Source organism: Saimiri boliviensis, chromosome 4 (assembly GCF_048565385.1).
Source record: "Saimiri boliviensis isolate mSaiBol1 chromosome 4, mSaiBol1.pri, whole genome shotgun sequence".
NCBI classification, from domain to species: domain Eukaryota; kingdom Metazoa; phylum Chordata; class Mammalia; order Primates; family Cebidae; genus Saimiri; species Saimiri boliviensis.
In genome coordinates this window covers 97,592,620-97,610,347 of record NC_133452.1, presented here as the reverse complement: position 1 = coordinate 97,610,347, position 17,728 = coordinate 97,592,620, and the positions used below count along the sequence as shown (strand labels likewise).

Below are 17,728 nucleotides of genomic sequence, written 5' to 3'. Positions count from 1 at the left end.
AGTTCTGACAGGTTTAGTGAGTGGAGTTCTGCTAAAAAGACTAGACTCGGACATTTTTAGGCAAGACGGGGAAACCAATCTGGAAAAAGCAGTCGCACCGCTACTTAGTCCCTGGTCCCGGACCTGCCCTTTTTTTTTTTTTTTAAGTCCCTCTTGTATAAGCTGTCGCTCGCGATAAGGTGCCAAGAGCTGTTCCGCCTCTCTAAAGAGAGCGTGCCCTCACTCAAGATGGCGTTAAGAGAGCTTCAGATTTGGTAGGCTGCTGATTGGATGAAGGACGGAGGGCTTCCGGGAGTTTTCAAGCTGGCTGTGGGGCAGCTGAGAGGAGTTTTACACGTGGATCGCCGTTCGGGTGGGCGAGATGGAGACAGCCCCCAAGCCTGGCAGGGATGTCCCGCCCAAGAAGGACAAAGTTCAGACCAAGAGAAAGGTAGAGGCCTCTCTGGGCGGGAAAGGAAGTTTTTAGCTGCGGAGTCGGGGGGCGTGGCAGAGGTGCGGAGTATCAGGGCTCCTGATCTGCCCGTAGAAACCGCGGCGATACTGGGAGGAAGAGACCGTTCCGACCACAGCCGGAACCTCTCCAGGGCCTCCTCGTAACAAGAAGAATCGGGAGCTCCGTCTCCAGGGAGCGAAAAGTACTCACATCTTAAAGAAGTCCCGGATCTCCAAGAAGCCTCAGGTCCAGAAGAAATCCCGAGAATGGAAGAATCCGGAGTCCCAGCGGAGCTTGTCCGGGGTGAGCGTGGGACCTAATGGGTGTCGAGGCAGGTCGCTTTGTACTTTGAGAGTGAAAGGGTTGGGGTTAATTTAAGGCTGTCTGCTAATTGCGTCCTCCTCCTAGGCCCAGGACCCATTCCCAGGCCCCGCCCCCGTCCCTGTGGAGGTGGTCCAGAAGTTCTGTCGCATTGACAAATCCCGAAAGGTGAGGTCCAGCTGCAGAGTTGGGAAGTGTTGGAGGCCGGGAGTGTCAGTGAGTTGGATGGAGGCTGGGCCAGGTAGCCCTCCTGTGACCCCACTTATCCTGTGGTTCTTCTGCCTCTCCTGCCTACCAACAATGTTATAGCTACCACAGTCTAAAGCCAAAACTCGAAGCCGACTTGAGGTGGCTGAAGCTGAGGAAGAGGAAACAAGTATCAAAGCTGCTCGTTCTGAGCTGCTGCTTGCTGAGGAACCTGGGTGAGTGGGCCCTAATCTGGGCCCCCCATTCTCTGCTTTATAGGACTCCCCTTTCTCGTTTTTATGTTGGTACACTTGCTTCATACTGGGAAGCTTTACTGCCGTCCTAACCCTTGCTTTCAGGTTTCTGGAAGGGGAGGATGGGGAAGACACAGCAAAGATATGCCAGGCTGACATTGTGGAGGCTGTGGACATTGCAAGTGCAGCCAAGGTGAGTGAGGAGGTAAAGTGGCCAAAGGGTTGATTGGTGGTGCAGGACAAGAGAGGAATGGGGGCTAGAAGAAGGCGTTACTGCAGAGAACTCATTGTTTCTTTTTTTTTTTTTTTTACTTCACTCTTTTCCAGCACTTTGACTTGAATCTGCGGCAGTTTGGACCCTACAGACTAAACTACTCTCGAACTGGGAGGTAAAGTTGAATCTAGTGACTCTTGAACTAAGATGTGTTTCCTTAACCACTTCAGCCATGCCCATTTCAGCCATTCTCCCTGTATGTTTGGGTTGTTGAGGAGGTGAGAGTCCTGCGATTTGTTTGGGTGTGAGGGGGAGCACCTACAGCCACATCTGTCTGCCCACCTGGAGAGGGAGAGGCAGGGCTGGCATGGAGCAGACCTCAAGTTGTCTGAGTTTGTGCTCCACTGCCTTAACACCCTGCCTGCCTGTCACCTCCAACAGACACCTGGCTTTTGGAGGGCGTCGGGGTCATGTGGCTGCCCTTGATTGGATAACAAAGAAGCTTATGTGCGAGATCAACGTCATGGAGGCAGTACGGGACATCCGGTCAGTGGCCTGACTGTCAGCAGTCAGTAGGGGTGAGATAGTCCATCCCGGATAGAGTGATAGCCTGTGACCTCGTTGCCCAATTGAACCACTCTTCCTCTGCCCCAGGTTTCTCCATTCTGAGGCACTGCTTGCTGTTGCTCAGAACCGCTGGCTCCACATCTATGACAATCAGGGCATTGAGCTCCACTGTATCCGCCGTTGTGACCGAGTAACACGGCTTGAGTTCCTGCCCTTCCACTTCCTTCTGGCTACTGCTGTGAGTGGCCGTGGGGCTCAGGAACTGGGTGGCAGCCCTTGGGAAGACCACTTCTCCTTTAGGACCCCAGGAGAAGGAATACAGAGGGCAATCAGAACTGGGTCATATTTTCTCTCTCTCTCTCTCTCTCTATCTATCTAGCTATCTATCTCTCTCCCTCTCTCCTCTCCCTCTCTCTCTCCCTCCCTCCCTTCCTCCCTCCCTTCCTCCCTTCCCTCCCTCCCTCCCTCTCTCTCTCTCTCTCTTTCTCTGATCTCTCTCGTCTCTCTCTCTCTTTCAGTCAGAAACAGGATTTCTAACCTACCTGGATGTGTCAGTGGGGAAGATCGTGGCAGCTCTGAATGCTCGAGCTGGGCGGCTTGATGTCATGAGTCAGAACCCTTACAATGCCGTCATCCATCTCGGACACAGCAATGGTCAGTCCCTGGCTTAGTTTTGACTCTGACCATCCTGACTTGCTTTTCTTTTATATTTGTACTTCATGAGTTACCTTAAAGTTACCCTTTTATTTCCCTTTTTTATTATCTCTTGGTCTTGAGTTCCCATCTTTCCCAGGTTTAATAACCTCAGGGTTAGGTTTGTATTAGCAACTTTGGTTCTTATTCCCTTCCAGGTACTGTGTCTTTATGGAGTCCAGCTATGAAGGAGCCACTGGCAAAGATTCTCTGTCATCGTGGTGGGGTCCGGGCTGTGGCAGTGGATTCTACGGGCACGTAAGTCACTGGTGGGATGAGGTACTGGGAGTCACAGGTGGGCAGAAACATGTGGAAGGCAGGTGCTTTAGGAGCACAGACTCTATAGCCAGGATGACCAGGTTTAGATCACAGTATTACTACTGATGGACCTTATAAGCATGGCCATATTGCATAACCTGTGTGCCACAATTTCCTAACCACGAAGGTGGAAATATGAGTATCCAGTTCAAAGGTCCACAAACTTCTGTAAAGTGTCAGATAGTAAATATTTTATACTTTGCTGATAAGAGGTAAAATCAAAGGGTACTGTGTAGGTATTTAAATACCAAGAGGAACCGAATTATCATAATTTTTTTTTTTTTTTGAGGTGGAGTTTCACTCTGTCATCCAGGCTGGAGTGCAGTGGCGTGATCTCAGCTCACTGTAACCTCTGCCTCCCGGGTTCAAGGGATTCTCCTGCCTCAGCCTTCCAAGTAGCTGGGATTACAGGCACTCGCCATCATGCCCGGCTAATTTTTATATATTTTTTGTGTAGAGATGGGGTTTCACTATGTTGGCCCGGCTGGTTTTGAACTCCTGACCTCAGGTGATCTGCCCGCCTTGGCCTCCCAAAGTGCTGGGATTACAGGTGTGAGCCACTGTGCCCAGCTCACAAATTTTTAAGTTATAAAATTAAACATAACATGAGGCTGGACACAGTGGCTCATGCTTGTAATCTTAACACTAGGAGGCTGAGGTGGGCAGACTGCTTGAGCCCAGAAGTTTGAAACCAGTCTGGGCAACATGCAAAACTCTGTGTCTGTGAAAGATACAAAAATTAGCCAGGTGTGGTGGTACATGCCTATAGTCCCAGCTCACAGGAGGCTGAGGTGGGAGGATCACTTGAGCCCAGGAAGTTAAGGCTACAGTGAGCTGTGATCATGCCATGTACTCTAGCTGGGGCAACAGAGTAAGAGTCCGTCTCAAAAAAATAGTAATTGTGATAATTTAAATTCCTACACAGTACCCTTTGATGTTTACCTCTTATCAGCAAAGCATAAAATATTTACTATCAGACACTTTACAGAAAAAGTCTATGGACCTTTGAACTGGGCACTCATATTTCCACTTTTGGGGTGAGGAAAAACTCTAGCTTGGGCAACAGAGACCCTGTCTCAAAATAATAAAAATAATCAAATTTGATGTTTTTGTAATACAGAGCTACTAATGGGAAGAACCGAATTTCTCTTTTTGAGGATAACATTTTGCCTCATTGATGTACAAAGTTAGTGTTCCAAATGTTCAAATTTGATTGTAGCTATTCATGTTCATGCTGATCTGTAGAGATTTCATGTATTTGATCTTTGAAAACATCTTTTGACACAGATTGCTAATGATAGGTGATATGTGAGATGTTCCAAATGCTGTGAAGCATTTATGACTGTGTCACTGTGACTTGTAGTGTGCAAAGCAGCAGTGCAAATCAAGATGCCATAGTCTCTGTCATGACCGCTTGGCTGTGTGTGGTAGAGCAAAAGCAGCTACAGTGTAAGGAAATAGTGAGCGTGGCCATGTTCCAATAAAACTTTATTTGTGGGTATTGGAATTTGAATTTCATACAGTTTTCACAGCCTCAAAATATTTTGATTTTTTTCAACCACTTAAAAATGTAAAAACCACTCTTAGCTTGTAGGCTACACAGAACTAGATGATCAGCCAGGTTTGGCCCATGGGCAGTAGTTTGCCAGGCCCTGGTTTACAGCTTTTACTCATAAAAGCTATTGTAGACATTAAGATGAGTTAAGGCATATATAGTTTGGCACAGTGCCTAGCAAATAGGAAGCGCTGTGTTCATCACTGTTATTCGAGATGATCGCTCTCTCTAGGTCTGGCTGGTAATGTGAGGGGTGGAGGTGGTATCTGCTTTGGATTTCTGCTGTTCCTGAGAGTGTCTGCATTTTCCACAGCTGTTCTGTCTGATCTGTATTTTCCTCTGATTCCTTTCATCGTCCGGTATTCACTGGGCACCTGCTGTGGGCTGGATTCTGTGCTGAGGTTCTGGAGGTATAAGGATGAATTGTTGAGCGTGCTCTGGTGTGGTGCTCCAGTTACCCTTTAGGTACAAAAACTTATGGCTGTGGTTTTTGAAAATGATTGGCCAGTAAAATGTATTTATTTATATTTTGAGATGGAGTCTTGCTCTGTCATCCAGGCTGGAATGCAGTGGTGCAATTTTGGCTCATTGCAACCTCCACCTCCCAGGCTCAAGTGATTCTCCTGCCTCATCCTCCCAAGTAGCTGGGACTACACGTGCGTGCCACTGCACCCAGCTAATTTTTCTGTTTTTAGTAGAGAGGGTGTTTCGCCATGTTGGCCAGGCTGGTCTAGAATCCTGACCTCAGGCGATGATCCGCCCACCTCGGCCTCCCAAAGTGCTGGGATTACGGGCTTGAGCCACCGCGCTCAGCCCTGGTGATGCCAGTTTCTATGCAGTTGTTCTCTGTTATCCCAGACTCAATGTATCCATCCCTGGATAGGTCACCCCTTCCTAAAGTTTCTCTTGACCTGCTCTCATTCTCTCAGAATTTTCCTGTCACCCAGAATTTGACTCAGACACACAATATCATACCCGGCTAACTTTTCTATTTTTTGTAGAGATGGGTTTCACCATGTAGCCCAGGCTGGTCTCAGTCTTGAACTCCTGGGCTCAAGTGGTCCTCCCACCTTGGCCTCCCAAAGTGCTGGGATTACAGACGTGAGCCACCATGTCCAGCTTGGCCACCAGCTTATTGAAAGTCTCCAGGATTGGCCGGGTGTGGTGGCTCACGCCTGTAATCCAAGCACTTTGGAGGCCCAGGCGGGTGGATCACCTGAGGTCGGGAGTTCAAGACCAGCCTGACCAACATGGTGAAACCCTGTCTTTAAAAAAAAAAAAAGAAAAGAAAAGAAAAAGAAAGTCTCCAGGATGCTGGAACCCCCCCGCCCTTGCCCTTCCATAATTGTATCTTTGTGAACAAGTGAGTTAGTTTTGCCCTTTTTACTCCATATCTATATCAGCCTGGCTGTAGGAGAATGGGGAGCCTGCTCGAAGGTTTCTGTCCTCTGGGCCACTGGGCCAAAGCTGTAGCTTGCCCTTCGTGGGCTACCTGGGTCAGCCACTCCTGTGCTTAGGGCTTAATCACTAGTTTACTGAGGCCTGAAGTTTAATCAACACCTTGATGCTGAACAGCTTTTTTCCTTGATCTTCAGCCCTCCTTCCTTTTCTCTGGTCTTCCTCTGACAGGAGCTTGTCAGACAGGCGAGGGGGGCTCCAGTGATGAAGCTGACCATCTTTCTTAAGAGGTGTTCTGGAAGCTTGCACTAAGATTGGATTGGGTTTACTTCTCAAAGCTGAACTGCTGTTTGCAAGTTTGGTAGTACAATAGCATGGCCCAGACTCCCATCTGGCATTGGGCTGGTCTTTACCCAGGGGATCCCACAGATGGATGTGTGGAGGGGAGAGGAGCCAGCATGCACCCTTGAGTTATTAGATCATCAAAGGATGTGACCCTGTGTCCAGGAGCGCTTGGTAATTCCTGGTTTGCACTGGTGGCCTTTCTCTGTGGCAAAGTCAGGGCCCTGATTATCTTGTCAGAAGTATCCAGCTGGGTGTCTCTTGGGCTCCATCACTGTTCAAGTCTCTGCACTTAAGAACTCTTTAAGTTGGGTGCAGTGGCTCATGCCTATAATCCCAGGACTTTGGGAGGCCAAGGTGTGCAGATCACCTGAGGTCAGGAGATCGAGACCAGCCTTGCCAATATGGTGAACCCCCATCTCTACTAAAAATAAAAAATTAGCTGGGCGTGGTGGCAAACGTCTGTAATCCTAGCTACTTGGGAGGCTGAGGCAGGAGAATTGCTTGAACCTGGGAGGCGGAGGTTGCAGTGAGCCAAGATCGTACCACTGCACTCCAGCCTGGGCGACAGAGTGAGACTCTATCTCAAAAAAAAAAAAAAACAAAAAAAACAAAAACCAAAAAACTCTTTAGTTCCCTTCTCCTGGGTTCATAACCAAGGCAAAAAAGAGAGTCCTTGGCCTCTTGGCAAACATACATCCCCTGCCTGGCTGGTCCCCCTTCAGCTTCCCTCTCTAAGGAACAACTTGAACACAGAACTCCAACCTCACCAGTAATCCCAGCACTTTAGGAAGCCGAGGTGGGCAGGTCACTTGAGGCCAGGAGTTCAAGACCAGCGTGGCCAACATGGCAAAACCCTGGCTCTACAGGAAATACAAAAATGAGCCATGGTGGTGTGTGCCTGTAATCCCAGCTGCTTGGGAGGGTGAAGCACGAGAATCACTTGAACCAGGGAGGCAGAGGTTGCAGTGAGCCAAGGTCGCGCCACTGCACTCCAGCTTGGGCGAAAGAGTGAGACCCTGTCTCAAAAAAAGGAAGAAAAGAAACTCCAACCTCTGAAAGTAAACAACTTATGCAGTGATTCCCAGAGAATCATTATAATTCCCAGAGAAGATTTAGTCACCAACCTTCCCTCTCTCCTTCCAAGGAAAGCCAAGAGAGGGGCAGGGCAAGGCCCTCCAGTGCTTTACTTCACCGCTTCCTAAGTAAGCCTTCTCAAGTCCGGGCAGCCTTCAGTTTGTGATTTGTCATTGCCTGAGAGCAATGTTGGGATGATGAGCTAAGGGTCCTCGGTCTGACTGTAAAGAAGCCCCACAGGCCAGGCGCAGTGACTCACGCCTGTGACCCCCCCGCACTTTGAAGGCCAAGGCAGGTGGATCACCTAAGGTTGGGAGTTCAAGACCAACTTGACCAACATGGAGAAACCCCATCTCTACTAAAAATACAAAATTAACCGGGTGTGGTGGTGCATGCCTCTAGTTCCAGCTACTCGGGAGGCTGAGGCAGGAGAATTGAACCCAGGAGGCAGAGGTTGCGGTGAGCCGAGATCGTGCCATTGCACTCCAGCCTGGACAAGAGCGAAACTCGGACTCAAAAAAGTAAAAATAATAATTTAAAAACCCTCACAATTTGTCCCCTCCTGATTTTCCTGACCACGTTTCCCACTAATCCCGCTAACAAACCTCTGCCACCATCTCTGTCGCCATGCTCTGGTGTTAATGCATTTGAACTTGCTGTGTATGTTTCCTGCACTTTTTTTGAGAATTACCCAGAATGGATCAAATCCTACCTTTCCCATGAAGCCCCTCCTGACCATTGCGGATGCCTTCCGTTTGCTGGGCGTGTGCTGCATATGTGTACAGGGGAACATCACATTTAGGTACAGCACAGCCTGTTTGTGTGTGTGCTCCTTTTGACTCCCATGTCTCGAGAGGGGTGTGTGCTGTTAGCATCTGCAGGTCAGAGGCAGATGCTAAAGAGACAGGCCTGACCATTCACTGACCTAGCTTTCCTTTCTCTGAGCTTCAGTTTCCTCACCTCTAAAACGGAAACAAAACTGTGTGCAGCTTAACCGAGAAGATGCCTGTGGAGTGTTCAGGGTGATGGCCGTGGTCACTACTATTAATCTTTTTCTCCCCAGCCGGACTTGATGCCTGGACTTGGCCACAGCTTGCTTGTTAAACCCATTTACTGATAGATTAATTGATCTCTCTTCTCTCACCAGGTACATGGCCACCTCTGGCCTAGACCACCAGCTGAAGATCTTTGACTTGCGAGGGACGTTCCAGCCTCTGAGCACTCGGACCTTGCCCCATGGAGCAGGGCACCTGGCATTCTCCCAGAGGGGACTGCTGGTGGCAGGAATGGGTGATGTTGTCAACATCTGGGCAGGGCAGGGCAAGGCCAGCCCACCCTCCCTTGAGCAGCCCTATCTCACCCACCGGCTCTCAGGCCCTGTGCATGGCCTTCAGTTCTGCCCCTTTGAAGATGTGCTGGGGGTGGGGCACAGTGGGGGCATCACCAGCATGCTGGTCCCTGGTGAGTGGGTCAGGGGACGGGGCTTGGAGTGAAAACTCTGGGTGGAAGTTTGGGCCTGAGATAGCTAGGAGCTGGGGACTTGGTTGGGCTGGAGCTGTTGGACTGAGGTCCTTCCTTATGGCTCTATGCTCCTCTCTCCCTCTGTCCAGGGGCTGCTGAGCCCAACTTCGATGGCCTGGAGAGTAACCCATATAGAAGCCGGAAGCAGCGCCAGGAGTGGGAGGTGAAGGCCTTGCTGGAGAAGGTGAGGCTTCCCTACTTGAGAGCGTGAGCTTGAGAGGGTGAGATTCCCCCCTGCTGGAGAGAGTCAGGTTCCCCTGCTGGAGAGAGTGAGGTCCCTGCTGCTGGGGACGGTGTGTCTGTGGTTTGGGGCTGAAGGCAGAGAACGGTCTTGTGCTGGGGGTCTTGGGTAGAGGGGTTTAGCAGCCTTCCTGGCTTCTCTTTGGTGCTGCCCTCCTGTGGCTCCTTGCTGAGTCCTGTCCCTCTGTGACATCCCCAGGTACCTGCAGAGCTTATTTGTCTGGACCCACGAGCCCTGGCTGAGGTGGATGTCATCTCTCTGGAGCAGAGAAAGAAGGAGCAGATAGAGAGACTGGTATGGAGCAGACCCCTGAGTGCCCAGACCCATCCTCGCCCCCACATCCTCTCCACACCATGGCTTGTCCCTAGAAGTGCGGCCAGCATGTGGGTGCTGCCAGTTCCTTGACTCTGAGGCTGTAACAGATTTCACTCCTGTCCCCTCTTTCAGGGCTATGACCCAGAGGCTAAGGCTCCATTCCAGCCAAAGCCAAAGCAGAAGGGCCGCAGCTCCACGGCAAGCCTGGTGAAGAGGAAGAGGAAGGTCATGGATGAGGAACACAGGGTAGATGAGCATTGGGATGGGCTGGGCCTCCCACAGGCTACACCCTCCTGCTTGTGCCTCTGCCTTTGGCAGCCTGCCATTTCTTACTCTGCCCTTGTCCTCCCTCTCTCTCTGGTCCCCAGGAGAAGGTCCGGCAGAGCCTTGAGCAGCAGCAGCAGCTGCAGCAGAAGAAGGAAGCGAAGACCAAGCCCACGGGGGCCTGGCCATCTGCCCTGGACAGATTTGTGCGCTGAGCCAGGCTCCAGGGTTGCCTGGGGACAGTCTCTCCCAAGATCACCTGTAGGGAAATTACTATTCCCTGGAACAAGGACGTGGGGACAGTGTGCTCCCTTCCCCAATTTGGGGGTGGACAGGTGGCTCCTGGGGTGGGTTGGTATTAAAGAGGAAAGTGGTTTTTTGGATAATGTGTCTGGATCATACTGTGGACCTGTTCCCCTCCCCCTTGCCCAGCATGAGGCCGTTCTAGGATTAGAGGAGTCAGTGTCCTGCCTCTACCCCCAACCCCCATACCTTGTGGCTGCTTGTGGCCTTAGCTTTGCCTTTTAGGGGCCTTCCTCCTCAGAGAGGCTGTCCTCTCTCCCGTGACCCTGGAGACGTCCTTCCTATGCAGCAGGGTCTGGCAGCCTCTGGGCTCTCCAGGTTTGTGTTCTGGGAGTTCTGGTGAAGATAACACTGCACTCGAAGAAGTGGAGACAAGTTTATTGAGGAGCTTAACACCCCTCTTCTGCCCTAGCTGGAGAGAACTGCAGCATTTTTTTGTTTCTTTTTCTCTTCCTGATGACCATCTTTGGGGCTGGCAGGCCAGGCCCCTGCGTGTCTCCCATATCCCTGTCTTTAGTGAGACTGAGGATCTAGTATGAGGAAACGTATCAGCTGCAGCCAGTGAGGGCCCCTGCATTGGGCCTGGGAGAGAGAAGGTCCTGTTCCTGCCTTTCCTGTGGTCCCAAGCACTCTCAGCTGTGAAGCCAGGCTATTATCCGACACCGCAGGATGCCCAGGACTCCCTGGAACCAGGAGCAAAAGGGCGCAGTCCTTTCTCCATCAGAGCCACCCACCAGCTTCCAGGCTTCCTGCATCTTCCAGGGGTCCAGCCTGTGGGACGTCAGCAGGAATTTCCCATAGCAGCACCGGTCCAGGGGGTAGTGGGTGGCACCAGCCAGCTTGACACACTGTGTTGGGGCAAGGCCTCCTCGTCGGGCACTTACCCCCACAAAGACATCCTCTAATGGGAGAGGGGGTGCCCGGCTGGCCACCTTCAGAATGAGCTGCACAGCAGACGCTGACAGCACGTATCCTGTGCCTGAGGCATAGGGTGGAAAGGGGCCCCAGGTGTGAGGCCACTGCTCCTCCGAAACATGGTGTCTGCCCCCTGGTGTCCGAGAGGGGTTCACCCGCCAGTGCACGCGGCCCAGGTACAGAAGAGGCACTTCCTCGCTGTGCAAGACCTGGCCACCTTCCTGCTCTTCATTCCCAACCTCAGCCTCTCTCTCAGATTCCGTGCTTGTCTCCCATTGCTCCCAACGGCCCCCTCGCAAGACCAGCTCTGATACCAGTTCGGGGACGTTGACATACACATCATCGTCTGTCTTGAGGACGTATCGGGCCATGGGGCAGTGTTTATCAGCCCAGTTCAGCCCAGTGAGGGTTTTGAGTGTGAGGTTGCGGTAGGAGTCCTGGAAGGCAGCCTGTAAGATGTCTCCCTGGGCCAATGACTCCGAGGCCAGGTCGTTCCCGTGGGAGCCCCACATGGGGTTCTGCGCGTTCGGCTCTCCCAGCAGGAACAGCGTCTGTACCCTGAGCCCTCGAGCCTCACGCAGCCCGCCCCACGAGGCCCGAATGGCGTTTCTCTGGTTCAGGTTCCCCGGAGCCGTGCACACTAGGATGAGCAGGAAGGGAGGGGCACCGGGACCACCGCAAGCTTCCTGGTTGGGGATCAAGAGGCGGGGCAGGGCCAGGGGCGGCCCGGGTGAGGCGGGGGCTGGGAGCAGGGAGGCTAGTGAGAGGCTCAGCAGCTCCTCCCCCAACCCCGAAGGCCCAAAGAGGGTCCAGACGATCACCAGCAGCAGAGATGCAAGGAGCAGGCGCCGGAAGAGCTTGAGCTGCATGGTGCGGCGCACTCTAAAGGGAGCCGGAAAAGCGAATGGCGGCTGTCGGGTGGAGACTAGCTCTCCCCGGCTGGGTCGCGGCCGGGGACTTAACCGACCACGCCCGGGATCCGGAGGGCGGGGCGCGCGGCCGGGACCAGCGCACCCTGGAGGGCGCGGGGAGGCGGTGCAGCCGCAGACCGTGGTCGAGGTATGCTGCGGGGGTGGCTACCTTGTTGCGGCCTCGCCGCCAGCGAGCTTCGCTCCATGGCTGACCGACCGCGGTGCTCACAGCCCCTCCCCTGCCTCGCCGCGGCGGCCGGCCTGCCGCAAGCTTCCGCGCCGCGCGCATCCCCGCCGGAAGCCGCGTCGGAGCAGCGCAAGATGCGGAAACCAGGGCAGATGGAGTGGCACCGAACGGAGCGAGACCGGTCTGCCCAGCCGCTCCCATCCTGACCCACCCATGTACTCCACCAGGGAGCCCAGGCCTTTCATAACCAATGTCGGTATCTTTGCGTTTGTTGCTTTAGATCAGAGCCCAAAGGACTCACGACTAGATGACCCTTTTGGCTAGGCTCAGCTACTCATCCCACAACCATGCTGCAACACCAACCCCAGATGATTTGTCTCTAAACTGATCTCGGTCTCCCCCACAAGGCTGGAAACTGTTTTTCCCCTCACTTTTCTCTTTACAGGGAAGGACATCACTACATGTAGGGAGACTAGGGGCTCTGCAACATCACCACTGCCAAAACCAATAGTTACTGCGTGGGTGACTGAGTCGGGACAGCTCTAAGTGGAAAGGGAGAAATGTTTAAAGGACTCAGCACCTTAACATTCCCTATTAGAATGGACAGAACCACAAAGAAGGAAGCCATCGGTATTAAACTATTTATTAACAGACAAAGCCTACAGACTTATTTCTTCTTGGATACACCCACGGTGCGGCCACGGCGGCCAGTGGTCTTGGTGTGCTGGCCTCGGACACGAAGGCTGCAGGTAAAAAGAGAAGGGTCACAGGTCATACAGAGCACAAAAAAGGTTAGGGGAAAAGGAAAGAGTGAGCAGAAGGAATGCTGTGAGTTGAGGCAGGCAGGGAGGGGAGAGCCCCACTCACCCCCAGAAGTGGCGAAGCCCTCTATGGGCCCGAATCTTCTTCAGTCGCTCCAGGTCTTCACGGAGCTTGTTGTCCAGACCATTGGCTAGGACCTGGATTCACAGGGGGCAAGGGATGTTTATCGCCTGACCTCCTATGCCCAATTCTATTAGGATTCTCCACCATTCCTCTAATCCTGCCCTCATTTTGGTACACACCTGGCTATATTTTCCATCCTTTACATCCTTCTGTCTGTTCAAGAACCAGTCTGGGATCTTATACTGGCGTGGATTCTGCATAATGGTGATCACACGTTCCACCTGGCAGGCAGGACAAGGTTAGATCTAGACGGTTCCTTTCCGAGGCAGACTTTACCCTCAACACCCTTCCTTATCCTCACCTCATCCTCAGTGAGTTCTCCTGCCCTCTTGGTGAGGTCAATGTCTGCTTTCCTCAACACCACATGAGCGTATCTTCGGCCCACACCCTGAATGAAGCGAGAGGTTTTGCAATTACAGTCGAATCTGATTTATGAATACAGACTTTATAGTATAGACAATCAACCTTTGAAAGCAGGCAGTATCTTTTCTTTTCTCATTGCCCAGCATATGTAGTTGGCACTATGTGCCTTCTGATTTTTGCATTTTGGAGAACAAGGGGCCTGCCCCTCCAGGCTGATGCAGCAAACAACCAGGGTCTCATGAGTTACAGGCTTTGATTATAAAGTACTGGGTTGCCAGTTGCTCGGAACTTCTTAAGGGTCACAATTTAGGCAAGTCACTGTATCCCTACAAAGAAAGTATCCCAAGATCACGAACTTAATTTAGTCAGTGCCCAGAACTGACTGCTCAAGTGATTAAAAAGAAACTAATGCGCCAGGCGTGGTGGTGCATGCCTGTAATTCCAGCACTTTGGGAGGCCGAGGCAGGTGGATCACCCGAGGTCAGGAGTTCAAGACCAGCCTGACCAACATGGTAGAACTGTCTGTACTAAATACAAAAATCAGCTAGGTGTGGTGGCACATGCCTGTAATCCCAGCCAATTGGGAGGCTGAGACAGGAGAATCACTTGAACCCGGGAAGTGGAGTCTGCAGGGAGACAAGACCGAGCCATTGCACTCAAGCCTGGGCAATAAGAGCAAAACTCTCATCTTAAAAAAACAGCCGGGCGCGGCGGCTCAAGCCTGTAATCTCAGCACTTTGGGAGGCCGAGGCGGGTGGATCACGAGGTCAAGAGATCGAGACCAGCCTGGTCAACATGGTGAAACCCCGTCTCTACTAAAAATACGAAAAATCAGCTGGGCATGGTGGCGCGTGCCTGTAATCCCAGCTACTCAGGAGGCTGAGGCAGGAGAATTGCCTGAACCCAGGAGGCGGAGGTTGCGGTGAGCCGAGATCGCGCCATTGCACTCCAGCCTGGGTAACAAGAGCAAAAACTCCGTCTCGGGAAAAACAAACAAAAAAAAAAACCTAATGCTTACTTTGGTAGCATAATTTCAACGCCAGCACTAGCACTCATGGCATCTAAACTTATGAACCAAAGTGATTTGGATAGTGAAGGATGGACTGAATAGTGAGGTCCTTCCCTCATTTATGTCCAACTAGAAACTCAGAATGTGGCCCTATTTGGATATGAGGTCATTAGGGAAATAATTAGGTAATATGATGTTATACTTGATTAGGGTGGGCTCTAGATCCAACGACAAGTCATCTTGTAAGATAAACACGAAGAGGATCACGAGATGACAGCGACAGACTGGAGTAATGCAGCTACAAGCCAGGGAACACTAAAAATTACTGACAACCACCAGAAGAGAGGGAGACAAGGTAGGATTCTTAAATGCCCTCAGCACCAAGAATAATTTTCTGATTAGTTTATATGAACTTGTTATAGTAGGCCCCAGGAAATTAAAACAAATGCCATTTCCTCTCCGAAAGAAAGAAATCAAAGGTTGGCCTCACAGTGGCTCATGCCTTTAATTCCAGCCCTTTGGGAGGCTGAGGCTGGATGATCAGAGCCCAGGAGTTTCAGATCAGCCTAGGCAACAGAGTGAGATCCTGTCTCTAAAAAACAAACAAACAAAACTGCTCCAGCCCGGGCAACGGAGTGAGACTCTGTCTTGGAAAAAATAAAAATAAACGTGACGAAGGGTCAAATTAGTAGGCTGATTCAGAATAGAGTGATCTTTCAAATTTATTTATTTATTTATTTATTTATTATTATTATTATTTTGTGTTTTTTTTTGAGACGGAGTTTCGCTCGTTACCCAGGCTGGAGTGCAATGGCGTGATCTCGGCTCACCGCAACCTCCGCCTTCTGGATTCAGGCAATTCTCCTGCCTCAGCCTCCTGAGTAGCTGGGATTACAGGCACGCGCCACCACGCCCAGCTAATTTTTAGTATTTTTAGTAGAGACGGGGTTTCACCGTGTTGACCAGGATGGTCTTGATCTCTCGACCTCGTGGATCCACCCGCCTCGGCCTCCCAAAGTGCTGGGATTACAGGCTTGAGCCACCGCGCCCTCAAATTTATTTATTAAAGGACAGGGTTTCCCCATGTTGGCCAGACTGGTCTCAAACCAGGGGATCCACCCACCCCAGTCTCCCAAAGTGCTGGAATTACAGGGATGAGCCACTGCACCCAGCCTCAAATTTTATTAAATGTTCTCCTATTTCATAAGTCAACCATCAAATTTCATAAACTTACAAATGAAAAAATTTACTTCAGGCCAGGTGTGGTGGCTCAGGCCTGTAATTCCAGCACTTTGGGAGCCCAAGGCAGGTGGATCACCTGAGGTCAGGAGTTCAAGACTAGCCTGGCCAACATGGTGAAACCCCATCCCTACTAAAAATACCAAAATTAACTAGGTAATTTCAGGTGCCTGAAATCTCAGCTACTCGGGAGGCTGAGGCAGGAGAATTGCTTGAATCCAGGATCACGATGAGACAGCAACAGACTGTCATCTGGAAGTTGCAGTGAGCCGAGATGGCACTACTGTGCTCCAGCCTGGGAAAAAGAGCAAGACTGTCTCCCCACCAAAAATAGAAGGAATTTTCCTTTACAGTCCTCAAAGCTGCCAAGAGCATCCCTACTACTATCCATTCCCTAACATCACCTAAGTACCTACCATGCAACAGAAGCTGAGATTCCACAACTAACTACACATTCTGATTAAAATAAAATAAAAAAAAAAAGCGTGTATCTAGAAAGGAGTTCCTTACATTTCTAGAGAGAAATATACAAGTGAAGCAATGTTCTTGCATTCCCTTTTGGATTCTTACAAGCCAAAGAGATCTGTACTCCTTCCCACTTTGATAGGAAAGGCGTGTCAATTTTGGCATCTGAGTAAATGTCCTGCTCAGACTTCCTCCACCCTCCATTTACAGGTTTCTTCACACTTTATCTGTTGGCATGTCTACTCATCCCTCAAGAAGCCCAATAATCCTCCAGTTCCCAGGGCATATAAATTTCACAGGAAAGGTTGCTATTATGATGGTGGTTTGGGTAAAGAAACGAATCTAGAAGGGATCTCACAAGCTCATGGTTCAGGGATATCTTAGCGAATTTGGGTAGGTAACCATAATCCTCCCCACTTCCCCCGGTGAAGTGTTTTGGCTTGATCTTAACCCACTCTATTGGTTTTACTTAACCTCTGTGATAAATGTGGTAAGGACTAAAGGGGTTTCTCCCTACACCGTTTTCTTTTCTTTTTTTTTTTTTTTTTTGAGACGGAGTCTCGATCTGTCGCCAAAGCTGGAGTGCAGTAGCACGATCTAGGTTCAGGGCAATCTCCGCCTCCCGGTTTCAAGCGATTTTCCTGCCTCAGCCTCCCGAGTAGCTGGGACTACAGGCGCGCACCACCACGCCCAGCTAATTTTTGTATTTTTAGTAGAGACAGGATTTCACCGTGTTGGCTAGGATGGTCTGGATCTCTTGACCTTACGATCTGCCCGCCTCGGCCTCCCAAAGTGCTGGGATTACAGGCGTAAGCCACCGCACCCGGCCCACTTTCTTTCCTAAATCCAGCAGTCCAGGTGATCTGGATGAGACTCAAGTCTCCCCAGCCTTGTTTTATTTTTGTGTATATCTTCACAACCCAATTCTCATTTACATTCCCTATTCCTTACCCTACTTCACTTACCTTAATGGCAGTGATGGCAAAGGCTATTTTCCGCCGCCCATCGATGTTGGTGTTGAGTACTCGCAAAATATGCTGAAACTTTTCAGGGATCACTAGAGACTGATTGAAAAAGTATGGGAGAGAAATCAGACACAGTAAACTACTATCAAACAGTAATGTTGCTAAGGCAAACGAACTTCATAAAGAAAAGTTAAAAACCTGTCACACAAGTGGGCAAAGACACCCGACCCCCATCCCTTAGGTTTTCACATCACAGCAAACTCAAGTCCTGCAGAGAGTAGGAACATGAAGCATTCAAGCCTGGGAAAGTAAAACCTCTGGAGAGAGGAGGCAGGTCTACTGCCCATTTCCAAAAGTGCACTCTGCGTGGCAGAAGCCAGAGTTCCCCATAATACGCCCAAGCCTTTGGCAGCTTCCGTGTGCTCAGACAGTCACCCTTCCTCGGGCCCGCTACCCGGAATTGGAAATCCTTGGTGTCCCTTTCCAGGGACGCGATTCAAGGCTCCATACAGAAGGTTGCAGGCCCTCAGAACAGAGCATTTCTAGAACCCTGACAGCCGGCTTCCCTTGACCGAGTTCCGATGTCGCTGGATCACGGTACAGCTTCCAGGCTTACCATGGCGGCAGCACAAGCGGCGGCGTGTAAGCCTCCTGTGGAAGAGAGAACGGAAGTGACGTAATATTCTTATATAGCTTCTAAGAGGAAGAGGCGGAGCTATCTAAGAGA

General features: G+C 50.9%; 3 protein-coding genes across 3 annotated transcripts; 1 reads left to right on the top strand and 2 right to left on the bottom strand.

The window, feature by feature from the left end:
• The first annotated feature begins 22 nt into the window (after positions 1 to 22).
• WDR46 (WD repeat domain 46) lies at positions 23 to 10,085 on the top strand. The gene is made up of 15 exons (XM_003923135.4): positions 23 to 430; positions 527 to 736; positions 842 to 922; positions 1,064 to 1,176; positions 1,300 to 1,387; positions 1,522 to 1,583; positions 1,850 to 1,954; positions 2,063 to 2,213; positions 2,494 to 2,629; positions 2,827 to 2,926; positions 8,506 to 8,819; positions 8,969 to 9,063; positions 9,319 to 9,414; positions 9,568 to 9,681; positions 9,804 to 10,085. Exons 1-15 carry the CDS (start codon positions 362 to 364, stop codon positions 9,912 to 9,914), a joined length of 1,845 nt encoding a protein of 614 aa, XP_003923184.2. The 5' UTR covers positions 23 to 361; the 3' UTR covers positions 9,915 to 10,085.
• A 279-nt stretch (positions 10,086 to 10,364) lies between these two features.
• Positions 10,365 to 12,105, bottom strand: B3GALT4 (beta-1,3-galactosyltransferase 4). Its single transcript, XM_010334018.3, has one exon. It carries the CDS (start codon positions 11,784 to 11,786, stop codon positions 10,635 to 10,637), a length of 1,152 nt encoding a protein of 383 aa, XP_010332320.1. The 5' UTR covers positions 11,787 to 12,105; the 3' UTR covers positions 10,365 to 10,634.
• A 537-nt stretch (positions 12,106 to 12,642) lies between these two features.
• Positions 12,643 to 17,702, bottom strand: RPS18 (ribosomal protein S18). The gene is made up of 6 exons (XM_003923142.3): positions 17,618 to 17,702; positions 17,002 to 17,100; positions 13,262 to 13,348; positions 13,080 to 13,181; positions 12,883 to 12,974; positions 12,643 to 12,758 (listed from the first exon to the last, which is right to left on the bottom strand). The coding sequence occupies exons 1-6, from the start codon at positions 17,618 to 17,620 to the stop codon at positions 12,683 to 12,685; spliced, it is 459 nt and encodes a 152-aa protein (XP_003923191.1). The 5' UTR covers positions 17,621 to 17,702; the 3' UTR covers positions 12,643 to 12,682.
• Positions 17,703 to 17,728: the final 26 nt, after the last annotated feature.